This window comes from Corvus cornix, chromosome 1 (assembly GCF_000738735.6).
Source record: "Corvus cornix cornix isolate S_Up_H32 chromosome 1, ASM73873v5, whole genome shotgun sequence".
NCBI classification, from domain to species: domain Eukaryota; kingdom Metazoa; phylum Chordata; class Aves; order Passeriformes; family Corvidae; genus Corvus; species Corvus cornix.
The window spans coordinates 76081977-76104293 of NC_046332.1; the positions used below are offsets into that span (position 1 = coordinate 76081977).

The following is a 22317-nucleotide window of genomic DNA, read 5'->3' on the forward strand; positions in this document are numbered from 1 at the left end:
TCTTGTACTTGCTGTTCTGTTACTGGTTGTAACATGTGTCAGTACGTTGACTTTGTACATTAGTTCTGACCTGGCAAAAGACCTAAAAACCTACTCATCTTTAAATCTGAGGTACTAATTCAAAACTAAGAGCATCACTAAAATATTCTTCTAAATCAGGGCCAGAGTCTCCACAAATAAAATGCAATGTGAATATTGAATTTGCAGAAATAGATTTTTCCTTTTTAAAGTGAATAAGATTTATTACTTTCACAAAGTGTTTTTGGAGTGTTTCACATAGAAAGAATAAGTATTTTTTCTAGAACCAGTGATTCATGGCTTCAAGCATGCCAGTGCAAGATGGCATTGTTATCAGAAGTAATGTTAAATATAAGTACTCAGAGAGTGCTGTCATGCTCATTGTTATGACAGATTAGTAAGGATTAGAGAAAAAATGGTTTTATTTTTTTGTTATATAAATAAAAAGAAAAAAGATTGCAAAGTCTAAGTCCCTCCTATTTTAAACTAAAACATTTCTTTTTGAGGCTAGTGTGCTCAAGAACTGGGACTACTAGAATATTTGTATAAAATGATTGAAAATATACATGATTGAATTATGTAACCTGATGTTTTGTTAAAAATGAGATTTTCTAGTGTTTGAGAGAAGCCTGCATCTCTCTAATGCAAGGTTTTGCTCTTTCATTGTGTCATGGTTTAGGAATGGTGTTCTCCAATTTAGTGCTCCCACTAAAACCATGGTGGCTGCTTTCTCCCTCTCCTTGTCCCCACTTCCCACTGTGGGTGCCTGGAGAAGAGAATTGGAGGCACAAAAGGTAAAAATTACGGGTTGAGATAAGAATAATCTACTGGAAACAACAATGAGATAAGAAAATGAGTAGTAACAGCAACAATACTAGTAACAAAAGTGTACAAAAGAGAAAGTGATTCCCATGCAAAATGCTCACCTCAGAGCCTGACCTGACCTGACTGCAGCCACACTACCCTGACTGGAAGAGACCCCTTCTCCTGGGAATAGGCTCTCTTCACCCCACCCCTATCAATGATGTGAGGTGGAATAGAATAACCTCTGTGTCCTTGCCATGCCCCCTCCTGCCTACTTCAAAAAATTAGCTCTGTCCTGGCTGGAACCAGGATACATTGCAAACACAAAATTAAGATTGACTTTTGGATATTACACAGATGCCATTAAGGCTAAGAATGTTAAAACAGGTAGAGACTAGGGTGGTTTGGTTTGAGACACCACTGAAGTGGGTTTCCTTGAATACTGAAACTACTCAGTAGTTTCTAAAAATTAGGACTCTGAAGTGCTCATTCTCTGGGCATCTGGATCTTCTAATTGCACTAAATTACTATCTGGAGACAGGTGATTTTTTTCTCTAGAATATGCAAACCTTACTTTAGGAAATTCCAAACTATCCAGAGTACAGCCATGCCTATACTTCCAATCTATGTTTGTTTCACTAGGGCTTGCAAGCTGACCTGGTACTTTGCAAAGTTCTTATCCTCCTTATTTCAAACTTATTTGCCAATTTACACCTAACAGTCTCAGAGCATTCTTCTCCCAGAACAGTTAGGTTACATGAACACCAGGTTGGGGTGTTTTGAGAACCAGCAGCTTGGTGATTAGAGGGGAAGGATCTTAGAATAAAGCTAGTTTTGACTGATATGTCCTCTCTGACTTCTTTGTTTTGTTTCTCTTACATCAAGCCAAGCTAAAAACATAGAATTCTTATTGATTAATTATGAATTGTTCTATCTACAAAAATCAGTCTGCTGGCCTTAAAAGAACAGAGTTGGATCTCTGTGCAGAGAAACCTTATGACAGCATGGGTATAGTGAAAGAAACCCAGCTTTTTAAATGATTGTCTGTAAAATACAGAGAATAATTGAGAAGGAGCATAGGGCACTCCCTTCCCATGTGGGAAGTGCATAAATTAGTATTTTATTTCTGAAGAATAGCAGTTAGCAACTTCCTGACTCAGAAAGGTTACTCTAGATGAAAAAGGATTGAGTATTGACAAATAAACATTAATTGATCATAAAATGAAAGGATAAAGTTGCTTAGATATGACTTGGTGTTACTGGGTTGTATTTAGTCCAGTCTGAAAAAGATTTGAGCACATCCTAGTTTGATTTGAAAAAGTGTTCCCAGTATCCATGTGTCTACAATCCAAGAAAGATACTGAGTGATGAAGACTCAGAAGAATGTCATAATAATATTAAGAAGTAATTAAAATAGGTCCCATAGGAAGAGACTGAAGGAGTGAAATCTACTTCTTTCAGAAAAAAGAACTGCATAAAAGGTGGTTTAATCATGGATTTTACACACACAAGTGTGGAACAGCATTTGATGATGGAAGAGGCTTTCTCCTAATTGACTAAGATACATAAAGATCCTCTGGCTGGAAGCTGAAACTACGCAAATTCGGGCTCTATTCACTACACACATTTTTAATTGCGAGGGTAATTATCCATAGAAACAGCTATTCAAAGGCTATGATGGCCTCCCTAGCACTTGTAGTTTTGAATATTAAATTGGACATTTTTTGAAATAGCTTTTTCAAAAAGCTCTGCTGTGTTTTTAACCTAGTTATTTTTTGGCTGTGTTTTGCTAGTCTTGAAATCAGATGGCTGCAATGGCCCCTTCTGGGTTTAAAATTCTACCAATATAAAGGGAAAGTACTGAACTTTAATAAGTGAAAACTTAGTCTGATCAAACTAATTTGCTAAATAGTATGGCCCCACTTAGAGCACCTAGATAAGACAGCACAGAATGGGTTCAGTGAGGGACATCTGTCGTGAAGTAATTTTTGTAGCATTTTGATCCTATGCTCAAGATAACTGAAAGACCCTCACAGAATAATAATAAATTACTACTATGTAATACAGTAGAAGGTATGTAAGCTGTATAGACTGCCTGATATTATTATTAATCATAGAAGCATATAATGTCTTGGGTTGAGAGGGACCTTAAAGGTGATGTACTTCCAACACCCCTCCCGTAGTCAAGGACACCTTCTACTAATACCTAGGTGCTCAAAGCCCCATCCAGCCTGGCCTTGAACACTTCCAGGCATGGGGCATCCAGAGCTTCTCTGGGCAACCTGTTCCTCATAACCCTCACAATAAAGAATTTCTTCCTTATATCTAATATAGCCCTACTTCCATTCAGTTTAAAGCCATTCCCCCTTGTCTTATCACTACTTGCCTGGATGTAAAGTGCCTCTAAATAGTTCTTGTAAGCCCCCTCTAGGTACTGGAGGGCTGCCCTAAGATCTTCCCACAGCCTTCTCCTGTCTGAACAATCCCAACTCTCTCAACTCTATTAATACTGATAATCTGTAGTTTTATAACATATGTAAGACCTCCATCTTAGACTACAGACTGTATGTTCTGGGTACTATACAAATGCAGATTTTTGTTTCACAAACTCTGTATGAAGGTACAAATATCCATCTTGCTTTGTCTGCGTACCTATACCAGGACAAACCTCTTCAACCAAAGCCTATGCCTCATGTTGTTTCTAATTCAGGGATATTGTATTCCATCCAGGCTAAGTGGGTTTTAACAGCTGTGCCCATGGCCCATGAAATAAAAAAATCCCTTCCTATTGCTTTTAATTTCATAATGTAAAATAGTTCTTTAGATCATGGAGGACATAATCTCCAAGACCTCATCTCCAGGGTAAGACTGTGATAAGATGTAGGGCCTTCCTGTTTACTGAACAGGAGCTGTGGAGCTGTACCGCAGAGTATAACCTGGATGTATGCAGCCTGCTGGGAGTTTCAAAGCATACACAATTTTGGAAAGTGTACTGTATTCTTAAAGAAAGCATTAGAACAATAAAAACTTTTTGATTTTGATATAACCTTTGCTCGAATGAAAAGAAAGAACAAAAACTCCTCTTTCAGTACAGTTAAACATTTCCAACAGTTTAGCCAAGTAGGAAATGTCTTTATTCAAATTCCTCCCCCCTTCAAGGGGGCTGGTTAAAAACTTTTTTTTTTGTTGGAAAAATCATGTTGGTACTTGAGAAACCCCTGTTCTATCTGAAGTATACATATTTCTTGTTCAGTGGGTCAGTTCTTGCCATGTTAGGTGCACAAGCTGTGTGCTGGGGTTAAAAGGGTAGAATGATTATGGAATCAACTGATCTAGAAAGATGTCTCCATGGAAGGCAGATTAGCTTAAAAGGTATTTTGAATATGCATTTAGCATCGGTGACTAGTCAAACACAGATATTTGAATCAGAGGAACAATTTTTTATTTATGAATGTCAGATTACAAAAATAATTTGAATTTATGACACTAAGGTTTAAACAAACATCAACCTAAATGTATGCCTAAAAGTCCTTATGAGCATTTAAATAAATGACGCCATCCTTGATACTTCAGAAAACCAGGTCACTTATTTTTGCACCAGTAATGATACAGGAGATTTGAAGAAGGCATTTGTTATTAAAGAGCTTGCATAGAGTACTAAAATGACTTATGTAAATGGCATTTGCAAATACATAGAACCACAGAATGGTTTCAGTTGGAAGGGACATTAAAGATCATCTAGTTTATTAAAAGTAAATGTAATCCATACTGGAATGTGTGATGCTGTATCAAGTTGAACATCTTGTTGCATTTGCCTCTGAGTAGGAAGCATATAAAACTTTGTCTCTCTGCTTATCCTTTTTAGCACAAAAGGTGCATAATAAAAAATTTGCAATGTTTGTATTGTTTGCTGAGAAACAGCAGGGATTTTTTTTTAAGTTGAGAGCAAGACAGAGACAGGGCTCTGTGGGAGACTGTAGACACTGAATTATCATATATTTGGAAATACTCAATAATCACTTGTGTGCAGACTTCTCTAAAGCTTTTGTGAATGCTCTAGGTGCAACACCAAACTTAATTTTATGTTCTCTGCTCATTATAAAAGAGAATAAAAGGTTGAAATTATTGAAAAATATGCAGTTGGCTTCAAAACAGTTACTCTTCAATGCATTTAAAAGAAGTATTTGAAATGTCATTAAATATTATCAAAGTAAAAGACCAGTTGTTCTTTATAGAGTGTTTCTTAAGTAATCTACACAGAAACAAGGTAGGAAGAAAGGCAAATAGGTAACTATCTTAAAGTACTCAGATAATGTAATTTCAGAAACATTTATGATTGTTACATATTTGTTTATTTTCTTCTGCATTTGTAAGTTTGAAAAAGAGTGCTAATGAAATAAATGTTAATGCAGGGAAGAGACAGACAGTGGCTGATTTGAAGTAAATCCCTCCAAACATATTAATAAAGCTTAAAATTTTGGCCTGTACTATTCTCAGAGCTTGTGGGGGCTTATTTTCAACACTAGCACCTTAAAAAGCAGAACTGCATGTGTTGTCATCTTGTCCACCATAGGACATGGAAACAGTATTAGGTAACCTTTAATACTGCAGGATGTGGTTGCAGTGGTCTTTAATGAGGTTCAGGCTGAACTTTCCTATATAACCTTGGGACCCTTCACTCTCAAGCTGTCTCTGGACAGGAGCACTAATTTTGTTTCATTATCCTAATATGTTGCTCTGTTTACATCCTGCTTTTCAGCAAAGGTTCAGCTGTGGGCTATGGCCCTACCAGGTGGAAATGCATCCAAAGTCAGCAGGAAGGCAGATGGCAGCAGATTCTCTGGGTTGTGGCACGCATTAGTAACTGTCACTTTTCAGCTCAGACCTGCATAGTTTTCTGTTTCCAGATGGCTCTGTTAAAGCATTTGGGTTTGTGGCTGGTTAGTTCTCAGGAGCAGTGTGGGAACAAAACCTTTGCACGATGAGGCTGAGGTATCAGCCTGGGTGCTGTAGAAGTAGCTCCTATCCAGGACAGGAGCCTGATGACACTCTTCCACTCTTCTGCTCTGTGCCTGAGAGACCTTTTTCTTTACACAAGAGTCCCAGATTAAAGAGGCAGTTAGCAGTTGTCTCCCATGAACAGAAATGCTCCTGGAGCCATGTCCTCTGCTCTGTTTGGAAAAGACTGATGAGAGCTGAGGTCAGATGACAGCTGAGACTTTGCATCCACTCTATGTATCAGAACTTGACTGGGTGGCACGTTTGCCTTGTTGTCTCCAGGCATTTCAAAACAGATGCTTAAGTTCCTAGCAATCAAATGGTATGCACGCAACAAATTAGGATCTAAACCCAAGCTATGCCCACTGTAAATATATTATACTGTGGTAAATATCATAAAATTATACATATATATAAATAGTTATCTAAATTATAACACTGCAACGGTGAGATAGCCTTTAGTTATCAACCAGGGCATTTCTCACTTCTAACATAATTATTTTTCTTGTAACCACCACCTCCTTCCTCTTTTGCATGTTTGTATCCTCTCATGTGAATTTTCTTAGACATTGAATCCTCTGAGAATATCCTTTTCCTTACCCATTTCATTAGCTGTACCCCCAGCCTCTGTTATTTTCTCTGCCCCTGTATTGTCTCTTGCCCTTGACTGCAAACACTCTGTTTGCAACTGGAGAGTAGTTTGGAAAGTATCTTTCACACTGTGAATAAGCTGTATTAAAAGCATTATTTTTCCAATATAATGTCCCTTGACACAGAATTAATTTATGTTCCTGGAGTGCTTTCTTGCCCTTTCCTCTGTTTCCTTTCTGCTATGATACCACCCCTCTTTAATTAAGACTTTATGCCCTCTCTCCTGTTTGTTTCTTTCCATCTGGTAATTGGACATTAATACATTTATCCAATTAAATATCAGAGTGGCCTTTATGACAAGTGGGGCATCCTAAAGTCAGTAACAAATTCTCTGATGTCTGTTCTTCCAGTTTCTATACTATCGACATCCTCTTGAAGTCAATGTTTCCCTAATCACTTTCCAAACTATGGATATTACTATTTTTCTGTTGTCTACACATATTTTCACTTAGAGAAATTTGACTCTTTTAATTCCTTTCTTGTGGGCTTCTCAAGCATTAACCTCACTCTCAAGTGCTGGATTCTGCTCTTAGTTTCAAACACCATAAACCAGTTCAGAGTTCACATCAGTATCACTATTCTGTGCTCCAGATGCACTCTCCTCATGCTCTATAGGTTGTCAAGGTTGGTAAAGAAATCAGAAGGAATTGCTATTATCCATAGATAAACTGTGGACTTCACTCCTCTGGATTTCATCTGGTCAATTGGCAATAAATAGATCCACTTTCCAGAAACTAATCCTACTGACCTCACTGATCATTTTGTACAAGTGTTTAGAGAGGGACTATTCTTCGTAGTTATCCTGTGTTGAAAACCACTGTGCTATTTACAGGTTCCTGTCTGGTGCTTTTTTTAAGGTTAACAGAATTGAAGCTGTTTCATTTCAGTCAGAAGAATACTGAAGATAATATTACTTAACTTCAAGATAAAACTATTTTTACAGTATCAGTGTGAAACACTTTTGGTCTCACTTTATCATTTTTTGCCTTTCTGCACAAGGAGAAAGGGCAGCTAATGTAGTATTGCTATCCTGTTATTCCTTCCTCCTACAAAACATCTATTTCTGCTGGAGGTGGCAGTTAACATTGTTTGTCCCACTTTACCTCTATTAAAGTAGCGGGAGGAAATCATGTGTCCTGGGGAAGCTGCTCTGTGTATAGCCTCTTTCTCTATTAAGCAAGTGGGTTGCACTTGAAGTTATAACATGCTTGCTTTCTTCCACTTTAAGGTCAGTGGGACTGCCTGATTGATAAATAATGTCTTTGTCCACTACTTTCATGCAGTTCAAAATTCAACTCATCAGAAAGGATGAAAATCAGGAGCAAATTGAGTCTGCTTGTCTTTCTTTTTTTTTCATGAAGAACAGTAAATTATTATAGTAAAATTATATGACTATTTGTTATATTATTAATGCTACTTGCAAAACAGATTGCCTCAACAGGAATGGCAGAATGTGATACTTTATTTGCAGAATGGGAAATACATCATGGTCATTACAATTCTGTTAAAACAAACCTTCTAGTAAAAAAAGATACACAAGGAAATTATGAAAGGAACTTACGCAAATAATCAGAGAGATGGAGCACCTCTCCTAAGATGAAAGACTGAGAGAGAGTTGTGTTCTTTCAGCCTGGAAATGACAAGGCTCTGAGGAGAATTTATTGAGGCTTTTTGGTATTTAAAGGGAGCTTCTAAAAAAGATTGGGTGAAACTTTTTAGTAGGGGCTGTAGAGATAGGACAAGGCATGATGGTTTAAAACTAAAGGAGGGTAGGTTCAGAGTAGAGAGAATGAAGGAATTTTTTATTATGTGGGTGGTGAAATGCTGGAGCAGGTTGCCCAGAGAGGTGGTAGATGCCTCATCCCTGGAAACATTTTAAGTTCAGGCTGGATGAGGCTCTGAGCAGCCTAGTTTGCTTGAAGATGCCTCTACTCGTTGCAGGGAAGTTGAGCTAGATGACATCTTCCACTAGACTAGGTTGCTCAAAACCCCATCCAACTTGGCCTTGAACACTTTCATCCACAACTTCTCTGGGCAACCTATTCCAGTACCTCACCACCCTCACAGCAAAGAAGTTCTTCCTAAAATCCAATCTAAGTCTGCCCTCTTTTAATTTAAAATCATTACTCCTTGTCCTATCACTATACCCCCTCATAAAGAGCCCCTCCCCATCTTTCCTGTAGCCCCCCCTTTAGGTACTAGAAGGCTGCTTTAAGGTCTTCCTGGAGCTTTCTCTTCTCCAGGCTGAACAACCCCAACTCTGTCAGCCTGTCTTTGTAGGAGAGGTGCTCCAGACCTCTGATCATCTTCATGGACCTACTCTGGACTCACTGCAACAAGTCTTTCTTAGGCTGACAACCCCAGAGCTGGATGCAGTACTCCAGATGGAGTCTCACAAAAGCAGAGTGAGATTATATCCTCCCTCGACCTGCTGGTCACTATTCTTTTGATGCAGCCATGGGGCTGATTGTCTTTCTGGGCTGTGAGCACACATTGCTGGGTCATACTCAGTTTTTTATCCACCAACATCCCCAGGTCCTTCTCTGATGAGCTGCTCTCAATCTACTCATCACCCAGCCTGTATCCACGTTTGGGATTGCCCCAGCCCAGCTCCTTACATTTGGTCTTGTTGAACTTCATGAGTGAAGTTCACCTTCACTCTTGAAATTCACCTGTCCATGTGTCCCCCTATCAATGCTGAGTCCAAGTGTCAAGGCTGCCAAGAACTTTCTGAATGGCATTCCTTCCCCCTGGAGTATGAACCACACCACACAGCTTGGTGTCATCTGCAAACCTTGCTGAGGGTGTCCTCAGTCCCACTGTCCATATCACTGATCATGTTCAACAGCGCTGTTCCCAGTACTGACCCCTGAGGCACACCACTCCTCACTGGTCTCCACCTAGGCATCCAGTCATTGACCACAATTCTGACTGTGACCATCCAGACACTTCCTTATCCACCAAGAGGTCCATCCATCAAATCCTTGTCTCTCTACTTTAGAGAAAAGGATGTTGTGCAGAGCAATGTCAAATGCTTTACATGAGTCCAGGTAGACAGCATCAGTCACTCTTCCATTATCCACCGGTGCTGTAACACTGTCATTGAAATTTGTTGAACACCATTTGCCCTTAGTGAAGCCATGCTGGCTGTCACCAACCTGTCGCCTCTCTGTTTTCCTTGTGCCTTACCATAGTTTCCAGACGGTTCTGCTCCTTGAACTTGCCAGGCACAGAGTTGAAACTGATTGGCCTGTACTTTTTCCTTTAAAAAAGTAGGGCTATATTTCCCCCTTTCCAGCCAGGGGAACTTCACCAGCATGCCCTGACTTCTCAAATATGATGGCTAGTGGCTTAGCAACTTCATTACAAGTTCCCTCAGGATCCTTGGATGCATCTCATCAGGACCCATTGACTTACATACTTTTAGGTTCCTTAGATGGTCTAGAGCTCGATCTTCTCCTGTGGTGGGCAGTAATTAATTCTTCCAGTCCCAGCCTTTCAGTTCTCTGAATTGGGTGACATGGTGAGGGCATGTGCCAGTGAAGAGTAAAGGGAAAATAATTTTTGAGTCTGCAAGGTTTATGTCCACAATGGACAATAAACAATTCCAGTGATGGTTTCTTTCAACATATGTGTATTGTCACTCATTTTTCTACTCACTCAATGCCAGGCTTCCACAATCTGGAGGGGGATCTCACCAACTTTGAAATAATTTTTTGCAAACTTTATCTATTTTACTTGTTGATTGGATTGTGTGCTATGACATCTGGAACACTAACCCCAGCTGTCTTTGTAGTCAGTGCTCATGTGTCATCAAAATTAGGAAAACAAGCTTATTCATTTACATATTTTGCATATTCATAAACCCACCATTTTTCTCTATCAGTAAACGCTGGGTGCAGAAACAAATGAGCCTGGATCCACTGATTTTAAAGGACCTGACATGACTGACACTAGCTGGGGAAACCCAGCCTGCTGTGTTTAGCTCTGGTTTACACCGAATCACATAAAGCCAGGAAACATGATGTGGCAAGTGCTTAGAAGTGTTTTAAATCTTCTCTTGAGAAGCTTCTGCAGAACAGTACTAATTTCAAGTCTGTGAAACATTACATGCAAAAGAACTGGGATCAAGCAAAAGCAGCACTGGACCCACGAAATAAGCCTGAAAATTATTTCCAGCAGAGGATATTGGGACGTAGCTAGTAAAAACTGCCACAGGATCTGAAGTTACACTGCTGTGGCCACCGCATAGGTAGAATGGGACCTCCAAGATACATTTCTGTTGGAATATTATTACTTGATTTATTTTTCATCTTCCCCTGCAGCTGGAGACTCTCCCTCAGTTTTAATGAAAATAAAAACACAGCTGGGTAGGAACATGATCTCCTGGAAAACAATGAATTCTTCACACTTCATGGAATAACATAAATAAAGAGAACCCACAGTAGGGTATCAAAGATTACACAGAGGAGTCAGTGACTGACAAAAATAAAGTAAGGAGCTCTAGCTGAAAACACAAGTTTGGGGAAACACAGTCTCACGGGAGGTTTTTCTGAGGAATAATGAGGGTGGCTCCAAGCACAGTTTCCTGGGGAGGGGATGAGGTGAAGTGTATAAGTGCAAGTGCACTAATGTGCAGGCTCATGTTGTTCTGGTCACCTGCCAAAGCCAGGACACCCCTGAAGCATTTGATAAGGGATTCAGGAATGGTAGCTGTTGGCAACCAAATAACCAATCCTCATGGACTTTACTGCAGATGTTTTTCCATGTGCACGTGTGTGCATTATTTACAAACATGCACATGTGTTAAGACTGTTTGTATAACTATCAAAGGTTTAACAGTGTAATTAAATAGGTGGAAGTACTGTCTTACTGATATGACTGCTTGATATATTAATAGATTTAAACATGGTTTTTATAAGAGGACGTTATCAACTTGAAATCTCACCTGCAGATCAAAGTATTTTTACTGTTTAAAGGCATACATTAAGATACGATAGGTATAAGGTAATAGAGATTGGAATATTTCACCTGTTGTTCTGTTTATTTAGCGTGTGTGACAGCATTTCATATATAGTGGGTTTCCCCAGTTACACAGTGTCACCTTTAGTTGTAGGGATCTTGTTCAAAACAAAGAGAAAAATCATTCTCAAGGGGAAAATTTTTGTGTCTTTCTCTTTTTACTACCTGTCCTCAATCCAGATTTATTTTAAAACCTGGCTCCAAATGAAAGCATAAAAAAGCTGAGAAAAATTATATTTATTTGCATGCTTTGAAAAAAAACATTTCTGTAAAGTTCTCCTCTAAATCAGGCCCATTGCCAGGGTAATTAATGAGCAGATGCAGTCCTTGGAACTACTTTTAACTCATCTCTTGAAACTGATTCAATTTTAACTTGATGATCTCCCTTTAATGGCGCTTTCTATAGAGTCAGTGCTAGTTAATAGCAGTATTCCCGGTTTTGCCAGGAAATGGTTTCATATAAGGTATTTAGGGGATATCTCAGACCTCATGTCAGATATTATGATACCTGAGAATTTATTATTACCTTCTTAAATGCAGTAGTCCCTTGAATAAAATTGTGGCAGTGCAAGTGGCTCCAGCCACTCTGTCTCCTGAGGAAAACTCATCCAAGCAGCTGTGGTGGTCAGCAACCCAAGTTATATACGAAACTTTTAGTCATGGTGAGAACCCATTATTCCCTTGTGTCTTTTGCATGTTTTCTCTCAATGGGTTAATGTTTTCCCCTCCCTGTTTTATGTATGAGGTGATGTATGTTCATTTCCCCTCTTTAATATGTATCAGTTCTAGAAAGTTCTTTGTTCCTTGACACCCCATTGGATCCGTCCCTGAGTCCTTCCTATGTGTTGTTCCCATTGGTTTCCTTGCTGTCAACCCCACCTACCTGTCCCTATGCCATTGGCTGAGATCCCTTTTCCCGCCTACTCTGTACTCAGTATAAGCTCCGTGGTCCCTGTCAAAAATTTGGCTCTTTGTCCCTGTCCTTCACTGGAATAAACCTGTGTGGAACACAGACAGAGAATCCCCTCTCTTTCTTCTTTGCCTTTGTGCCTTCATTCCAGCAACAGAAGGAAAACTCCCTTGGGTGAGGGGCTCTGCCCCTTCCTTTTGTGTGTCTCAGCAGGGATTGCTGTCTTCGCGAGGGCTTGTAGCATTGACCTCAGGCTTCCTTTGTCAGCGCATGAGGGGTAAACCCCCTTCAGCTTCCTCTCAGCTGCTAAAACCCCTGACAAAATCTCGGAAATGTGAAAAAGAAAAGTATTCTTTTTCAAATATGTGGAGCTATCGCAGGAGGAAATAGCACTCATTGCACATTTAACCATGCAGCTCACATTTCTTCCATTTTTACAGCTGAAAATGAGCCTTGTCCTATGATTATGATATCTTCTGATCCTTTTTGTGTGACAAAAGGGCATATTTAAATTTTATCCATCATGATTAACCAAAGCCAAGCCTCAGGAAATGCTTGTATTTGCTAGAGGTGACCTTTGGTTTACACCAGGAAGAAACTGTGGCTTTGGCTCTCCAAGGGTGGACTGCCTTATAGAAGCAGAGCTGTCTCCGTACAGCTGTGTTTGAGATCTGGTTTGAGTGTGGTAATGGTTCAAAAATGTAGAGGAAAGGAGGCAAGCAATTCTGAGAAGGACATGAACTGAAGTTTATTTTTTCTTTAAACAGTGTGAGATTTGGCTCTGCTCTGTACCTCCACAACTGAACCTTTATTATACTCTCAGGAATGATGGTTTTACTGTCAACTTCCCAGACAGTTTTTCAGCAACTTCTCTGGTTAGTTTTTCTCTTCTTTCTTATTTTTATTGACTCTTTAAAAGAAGACTACTATCATTTCTAGCCGTATCTAAAATTCTCAGGTCAAAGAATTAGAAGAAACCATTTATTTTCCCCCTAATTATATCCCTTATATTGAATTTTTGGCTCACTTTAGGCAAAGTCTTCCCCAAATTATGGAATATAACACTGTTATTTGTAAATGGGGCAATTGTAGTTTGTCAGCCAATTTGTTGCAAGCAATTTGTTCAGTAAGATTGTGGGAGGAACGACTGTGGAGTAAATGAGCTGCATGGAAGAGAGTAATGGGAACAGGCTATGAATTACTTTGCTGTGAACAGAAAGGCTTCTGTTAATCTCTTCAGAAAGAAAAAAAAAATCAGTATTTCTACTTCCTATATGGTTTATTTCCTTTTTTTTTTGAGATGTAGTTCAGATCTCAGAGACCATTTGCCCTCTTGGCTTTAGTTAATGTCTCTATTTTATCTCTGTATTTAAAAAACTGACAAATCTCCAGAGATAGGGGTAGTCAGGAAGGGTCTTGAACTGCTTCTTCAGCTTGGCTTCAAAATATTAATAATATTAGAAAAGTGCAGTGTTTCATTATATAGCAGTCAAACTACTGTCAGTCAGCTAAAATACGAATTTTGTGTTCCGGTTTCAAGTTACATAATAAAAAAAAGAGAGAAAATGTGAAATACTTCTTTAAATTATATTTTTATTTAAATTAATTTTATTTTAAATTTATTTTATTTAAATGGCACACTTTAAAAGGCTGTTTGCTTTAGCAGATTCAAAATACAATTTATGCATTATGTTTGCTTTGTAGCATTAGGCTGCCCACAGCAATTACAGCCAACAGCTGAAGTAAAGTGTGTTGTCAAGCAAATAGTGAAAGAGGGAATTAAAGGGAACACCTGTGTCTTGTTATTAGAAATCATATCCATGCTGGACTTGTAATATCCTAAATAATACAAATTTAGCTAGAAGTAACAAAGCAGATGGAAACATCTGTATATTGTATGCAGTGACAGTTATTGGTAGAGTATCTGGCCCTGGTTTCCCTCTCAGTAAACATTATTTGCATAGTAGTTTTCATCCTTTGCATCCTTGACTTGTGAAAAAAACTGATGTTTGATGAAGACAGAATAGTTTATATTAGAATGTTAGTACAGGGAGACAGTCTGGTCCTGATACAAATACACAGGTACAGATGTAAGTCATGTAAATGTCCAGTACGGACTTACAATGAACATTCTAATGGGCGTAAGTGGAAAATACAACATTTAGACTTTCTTGTTGAACATTCCACCTTCTCACTAAGTAAAAAACTCAGGAGAAGGTGTTGCGTTGCCAGGGATTGTTGAGATGTCAAAGAGCACATCAAATGCAGCCAGATTGCCACATCACCATAAGTGAAAGACAAAGGAATTTAGTTCTCCCTGACATGAAGTGTCTGTCCTGGAGGCACAGAGCATGCAAGCAAACTGTCCCATTCTACTCTGCGGTCAAAGGACTACGGCAGCCATTCAGCTGGGCAGGTGTCAGTGTCTGTTTTAGTTTGATCTCAGTATGTCTGCAGCCTCCAGCAGCTCTGTTGACTAGATCCTTCTCTGGCTGTTATGGGAGCTTGGACAGATTTCACGTGCAGACACATAGGTGGTAAGACATTTTAAGCTGAATGTCTGAAACCCAAAGTTGAATCTTAGTTTTGTAGTTCCTTTACACACAGATTCAGTTCCTAATATGAAAGGATTTGCAGTATATCGGCCACCATAACTCTATGTTAACTTTTAAGAGAACTCAGATGTCACCTGACTATGGTTGGAAAAGATGGTTTTTCTGCTAATACCTACACATTTCATTTTTGTACCTACACATTTTTTTACCTAATGTCTTCTCAAGCCAAGCTTTCCTTGTAGAATGGAAAGAAACCCAAAAGCAGGAAAAAAAAAACCCAAACAAACACCCCCCCCCCCCAAAAAAAAAACAAAACAAAAAACTCACCAAAACAGATTATATGCAATGGAAGAAGCTAGAGGACCTTTAAAATTAAATTTGTGGCTCTTTGTAAAATCAATTTGAGTGAAAATTCTGCAAAGGAGAATTCTTTAAAAGTCTCCCGTCTGTATAAAATACTAAAAGAAATCCAGTGCAATAAATCTTTTAGACCCAGATTTTCTTTTTCATCCTTCTAAGATGTATCATAAATATGAACTCTTTTTTTCAGTTGGAAGGCATTCTGTCAGCAGGATAAGATGGTTGGGTGCTGGGTGCATTGGACCCAAATATCTCAGATGCTACAATGATAGATGCTAAACCAAAGTTTGAGACAGATGAAGTTAAAAATACATGGAATTATGATAAAATTCTTTTCTGTGAGTGCTTGATGACAGATATTATGCATTTTGGCATGTGAAATTTTTCCAAGATTATGTATTTGGAGTGTGACTCAGAACTGACTTCTTGCCTATATGGACAAATGAAGCTTTTAAATTGCTCTTCTCCTTCATTCTAGGTGGTTTATACCTTATGCTTCCAAAGAAAATATTGCCTAATGCACCTGTCCAATTGTGGAACTTCTGACAAAAAAATTTCTTCCTCAGATCATCCATGCAATCCATTATTGCTTCATCTTTCTGAATTCATTTTTATAGCTTTTTGCGTAAGTGTAATGTTTTTTGAACTTAGTGCTGTTCCTGTAAATAGAGAATCCTTTTTAAATTGTCCCAGTGTAGTTTTCTCAATGATTTCTTACAGATGATCTACAAAGATTCTCTTTTGCTTAATTTGACACTTTGAGTTGCTAGCTGGGGAGTTAGCTTTGAGTTGGCTAAGCACTCTCACTGTAAGAGATTCTTGTGATGCAAGAAGAACAGTCATTTTAATTGCAGAAAGAGTAAGTTATTTTTCTGTAGCTTTTCCCCTAATTCTGCTCACTGTATTAGTAAGAAAGTAAGTCACACACTCTTCTATTCTTCATCCAGTTATTGAGCATGTTATGTAATAAAAAGGAAACATAGTACTAATGAAATTACATTTCCTAATGCATTATTCACCAATCTCCAGGGTTTTAATGCTATTTTGTATTGCTAAACACTTACTATATTCATTATTTAACATGCAAGAAAAATGCAGATAAACCAGGCCATTTGGGTGGTAAATCAGAAGGCAGAGAATGTGAATTAGGCAGGGAATGTCTTTTCGTATCAAATCTTACTATGCTCTCTCACCAAATTTTAAGAAACTCTGCAAAGACAAAGTCTCTGTTTAAAATAAAACAAAGCAAAATAGCCTTGCATCTGTTGTATTCTCCCCTGTTTAGCGTCTTCCTTGTTCGGAACGTAGCCATGATGCTCTCCTATCTTTAGCTTCAGAGAGTACCTCGTTATTTCTGGCCTTGCTTACTCTGCATTTCCAAGGCACTAAACACCTTCATAGATCTCTTATTCTCTGCATATAGGTTGCTCATACAATGACAGTTGTCGACAGATTCTGCCTGTAAGCCTCTGAGTATGTTTTTTAAATCCTTGGTGACAACCAACCTGGTAAAGCAGTTAGGCAGGAAAACTATAGAAAAGGAAGAAGAATTAAGAGAAAAAAATGCAAATGCTTTCTCTAATCCAGCAAAGGTTACTGTTGGAAAGGGGAAATTCAAGTCTTCAGTGTTTGTATCACTTTTGTATGGTAGAACCTATGATTCATATATCACATGGTGCCTAAATGTCTCCAATAGTGACACTATCCAATTACACTTTTCATGGAAACTAGGGGTTTCATCCAGACCCTGTGCCATTGGTTATGGATGGGCTATGCTTACTTACAGCTTGAATAACCAATCTTCCTGTTTCAATTAGGGTGTAACACTCCTCTAAGGACTTCAGTCTTCTAAAGCTTAAATATTTTGAGATGCGCATGGTGGCTCTTGTCCTAGAGACTGGTGTGCCATTTTTTATTTAGTCAAGAACCAAATTTCCAAGATATTTCTTTATTAAATCACTATAAAACTTAAACTTCTTTCCACTTGAAAACTCTTTTCATGTGAGATAGTATGTTTGAGGCTGTCATGTGCTTTGTCTTCAGAAAATCTCAGGGCAGAGTGCCATGCCATTCCTGTATACAGGTCCTTTCTGCCTTAGTTTGTCCCATCATTATTTCATAGAATCACAGAATATGCTGCTTTGGAAGGGATCCATCAGGATCATTGAGTCCAGCTCCTGGCCCTGGGCAGGACACCCCAGGAATCACACCATGTGCCTTAGAGTATTGTCCAAATGCATCTTGAAATCAGACAGACTTGATGCTCTGAATATTTCCTTGTTACAGTGCTCAGCCACCCTCTAGATGAAAAACCTCTTCCTGATATCCCTGCAGAAAGACCTCGACAAATCAGAGAACTGGGCAATTGCCAACCACATGAAGTCTAACAAGGGCAGGTGCTGCATTCGGCCCCTGGTCCAGGGGTGGCCTCTGTCCTGTTTGCTCACTAATTGTTCACTGAAGCCTCGGACACAGGTGAAGGTTTGGAAGATGAAACTGATGGAAAGCCATGGATTTGAAGGAGAAAGCCTGGAGATTCCAGAAGGAAAGCCTGGCAGCCTGCCATTTCCTTTGAAATATACGCAGTCCTATGTACATATTCACAAGTGTGTCCTGGGAAAAGAGGAGCTTCGGACAGAGCCTGGAATTGTCTCAGTTCCAACAGTTTGGGAAGCAAACCAAGAACAAAGGACTGTGAATTTATCTACATACAAGAACCACATGGCAACTATGGACCAGACCAGGAGTGAGCTCAGCCCCACAGTTCTTCTGTTCTCCCAAACTTGTAGATCAGAGTGCTGAAAAATATTAATGCATTCTGGAAAAACACTGCTAAATCAGGGTACACGTTAGTGTTCTGTGTAACGTATGCTCTAGAGAGGATCCACATGGAACCAATGAGTAATCCAAACATCAACATGATGCCGATGAAGAGCCAGATCCAAACCCCTGTTCTTCCTAAGCATCCATCACTGTAGCTGTCTCCTCTCACCTGTGCATTTGATACAGCATTTGTCATGAAGAAGGCCAGCATGGAGAAGATCCCACAGGTGTGGAAGGCATGGTTCAGCTGCTCCAGCTTGGGATAAACCACAGCAACATCAATCATGATCCACCAGCCTGTGAAACAGCACCCCGGCCATGATGGAGGTGATGGCGTTGCAGCGCTCGCTCCAGTCAATGCACTCACACTCCAGCCAGCGGAAATTGTCCAGGAACCCTGCCATGGTCACGGCTCACACTGCCCTGAGCTCTTCCATCAACAGCCGTGGCTGAGTGCCTGCTCCTGGGGGCGGGAGGGATTTAACAGCTCCTCCTAGTTTAGTGTCATCAGAAAACTTGCTTAGTATCCCTTCCAGTCCTGCACCCAGGTCATTACTCAATATGTTGAAGAGCATGGGGCCTAAGATGGAGCCCTGAGGAACCCCACTAGTGACAGACTAGTGACAGGTCACCAGTCCGATGTCACCCCATTCATGGTAACCCTTTGTGCCTGTGAGCCAGCTGTCCACTGATCTCATGGTGTGTTTATCTAGCTGTGTGCTGGACATTTTGTCCAGAAGAATCCTGTGAGAGACAGTATCAAAAGCTTTGCTGAAGTCCAGGAAGATTGTTTACTGCTTCCCTTGATCAGTTAAGTGGATTATCCTGTCTTAGAAGGAAGTCACGTTCAACAAAGAAGAAGCCGCTCCGGCTGTGACCAAAGACTTCATTGTCTTCCAGGTGTTTTTCAATACCTCCCAGAATAATTTTTTCTATGATTTTCCTGGGCACTGAAGTGGGACTCACATCTCACTTGTAGTTTCCAGGGTCCTCCTTCTTACCCTTCTTGAAAACTGGGACAACGTTCACCAGCTTCCAGTCAGCTGGGACCTCTCTGGATTCCCAAGACTGCTCAAAAATCATCAAGAAAGACTTTGCAATATCAGCCAGCTCTTTGAGGATTCTCCAATGAATCCCATCAGACCCCATAGATTTTTAGGGATCCAGCTGGAGCAGTAAATACCACATAAGTTCAGGAACAGCTGAGAGTTTATCTTTCTTGCAGTCATGGTCATCCAGCTCAGAGCACTGAGACTTGCCTCTGTCATCAGTGTGAACATGGAGGCGTAGAACACTCTAAACACCTCTGCCTTGCCTCTGTCCCTATTTGCAAGGACACCTCATCCTGTATTGGCCTGATGTTATTTCTACATTGCCTTTTGCCATTAATGTATTTGAAAAAATATTTGTTGATATTTTTGTTCCTGTAGTGATCTGAATTATATTTTACTCCTCTGTGTGCCCTTTTATGACCTTGGTGTGTTTTCTAAAAATCCACTGTTTGTTGACCTATGTGTCAGAATACTAGCTTTCACCTGAGAATATGTTTTTAACCTTTGTAGTTAATGGGGGGAGGTGAGGAGGAAATAACCCCAAACCACAAATTGTGGCTGCTCTAAGACCCAGAGATTCTAAAACTCAAAGAGGAAGAACCCAAAGTCATCAGCGTTTTATCCAAATGTAAAACATAAAAAGCTGTTCAATAAAAATGAGCCTGATTTTGGAGGAACTGACCCACAATTGCTGAATGATTGCTGAAGGCTCCTGGCTATCAAAGCATCAGTGGGAGCACCTGCAGTGGAGCCCCTGCTGTCCAGTTAGCCTACTGCCAGTTTTTCCCCATGTGGTGGTACCAGGAGAACCTGCAAATTCTCCACTGGGATTCCTGCTAGGTAAGTGTCAATATATTTCATTTTGCAGGTGAGGTCCAGAGCAAATTATATTAACAAGGAGTCCCAAAATGGGTATTTGGGAAGGACAGCATTAGAGCATAATGATGGATATTGCAATAGATATGCTAATACTTAATTAGATAGTCTACTTACAGACATCTCTATAGCAATCATTACGAGACCAGCTGTGTTCTGATTATATCAGCAATCTGAACTTTATCAAATCATTAACTTATGGTATTAGTAATTTCAGGAGAGAATCACAAAATAAAATGGCTGGTATTGCTGTTACTGTAATACATGACATAGTAAAGTTGCAACTGATAATTAACCATGTGATCAATCTTTATTAAGATTAACACCTGTATGTTTGTCAGCCATGGAGGATTATAGTTTTAAATAACTTAACAGTTATAGGAATTGATACTCTGGTTGAAATATAATCTCTCAGGAAGAAACTTTATAACTGTGAATAACACCCTTTGGGAAGCAAAGTGCAGTGCATGGGTTACCATGTACCTTGTGAGATAGTTGCAGGCGGTACATGAAATAACAGGGCTCCCATTTGGCAATGTCACCTGGAATAGGTGCCAGAAAAACATGTGCTTAGCAGTCCGTGAAAGAACTTGTACAAACCTGGTGGGACTTGTGTTCCAGAAAATATCTACAGGGTGTCTGAAATTGCTATAATTTAGGAAATCTGGAAGGATGTGGGTTGGAAAGCACACTTTTTTTCGCTTTCTGTCAGCTGCAGTGAAGAAGATGTGTTTTGCTGTGCTGATGGATAGTGCACTGGACTGGTGCTTTAGAAATTCCCATTAGTACCTACTGGCATCAGGTCTGGAGGGCAGCACTCAGGTAGGGCTGCAGCGTGGCGTTTGTTTCTCAAAATCCCTTGTGTTGTTACTCAGGAGCATTCTTTTCTCCCTCACTGGAACTGAATTGCATCATTTAAGGTTACAGATTGAGTCAGCTTTCTGCTAACATTCCCTGAGTGAAATGTACCACTTCTGACAGAGTGTTAGACTGACAGCAGTATAAGATGAAGCCATTTGCTTATCCACAAAAGTTTCTGTAGAGTCAGTGTCACCACATTTGCTAACACATGTATCTAGTCGTGGTTTGATGTTTCTTTTCTACACTTGGAAAACACAATGTCTAAAGTGCAGCTTAATGACCCATAACCTGCTGGTCATTCAACTTCACAACAACTTCAAGTCTGCAGCAATCTGCACCTGTATTTTTTTGTGAAACAAAAGAAGCTGATTCATTGAACTGAGACCATTAAATCATTTTATGGATGTCCCCAAACATGCCTTGCTCTCAAATATCATGAGAGAACTAACCTTGTGAAGGATAAGTCACAACATTATTCATTGCTCTACTTCAACACATCCAGTATTTTTCATGTTGTCCTGTTTGTAACCTTCCTAAAAGAAGAAAAGGACAGCATGATTGTTAGCATATTCCCAGTCTACATCGTCATTCAGCTCTTCCTCATTTCATCTTTAATATCTATTCTTTTAATCCAGAAAAAGACTTTCTTTCCTGTCTGCACTCCCTGAAAGATATTAATTCAAAATCACATTAAGGCAAAAAGCCCAGGTCACTCAACAGGAATAAAGATATGAATTTCCACTAATCACATTCTCTCTTCCAGCACTGTGGTTCCCCAGTGAAATGAAAAGAGCCAAACATCCCACTGGGTCTTTTATAAAACTGTGCTAACATTACATAATCCCAAAGGCACAGGAAAGTGTGATAAAACTGCAAGGTAAAACTGCAAGGTCTGTTCATGAGAAACCTGATTACCTGTGACACTCAGGCTTTTCTCTCATGCTTGAAAATCCTTCTCTCCTTGGAATTTAGCAGAAAATTTCTGACCATCATTTTGACACCTCAGTGTCCAACTGAAAAGATGACTTCCTTGCACATCTCAGGCTGGCAGAGCTTGTTTTTTTGGTTGACAGTGCAAAAGTGCTGTCATTTGTAAATTTCCTGTCTCAATTTTTTGTTTGGCAACAGATGGGGGTTTTGCAATTCTGTTACTTTTAGTGAGTATTTTTGTGAATGTTCTTCGGTTTAAGTGAACCAAAGGCAGTCACTGCTCAGTGGGTATTGTAGTACTTGCAATGATGCTGGCAGGTTTTTGTGACTGGGTGGCATAAACGTTCATATTAAAGAAACTCTTAATGGCCCTGAGCCAATAAAATGTTAATAGAAGTCTAACAGTAAGAGCCAACACTGTCTTAGTGATTTCAATATGATAATGCAACAATTAATT

At 39.5% G+C, this 22317-nt stretch overlaps 2 protein-coding genes across 2 annotated transcripts in view; one reads left to right on the forward strand and one right to left on the reverse strand.

Moving 5' to 3' along the window:
* The window catches only part of GPC6 (glypican 6), a 760779-nt gene that overhangs the window by 432907 nt on the left and 305555 nt on the right, over positions 1-22317 (forward strand). The gene's annotated exons all lie outside the window — the stretch shown is intronic.
* LOC104685961 (transmembrane protein 50B-like) lies at positions 17730-18545 on the reverse strand. Its single transcript, XM_039555930.1, is given in 2 exon segments — positions 17730-18446; positions 18448-18545. Coding segments are annotated over 2 exon segments (474 nt in total). The 3' UTR covers positions 17730-18070.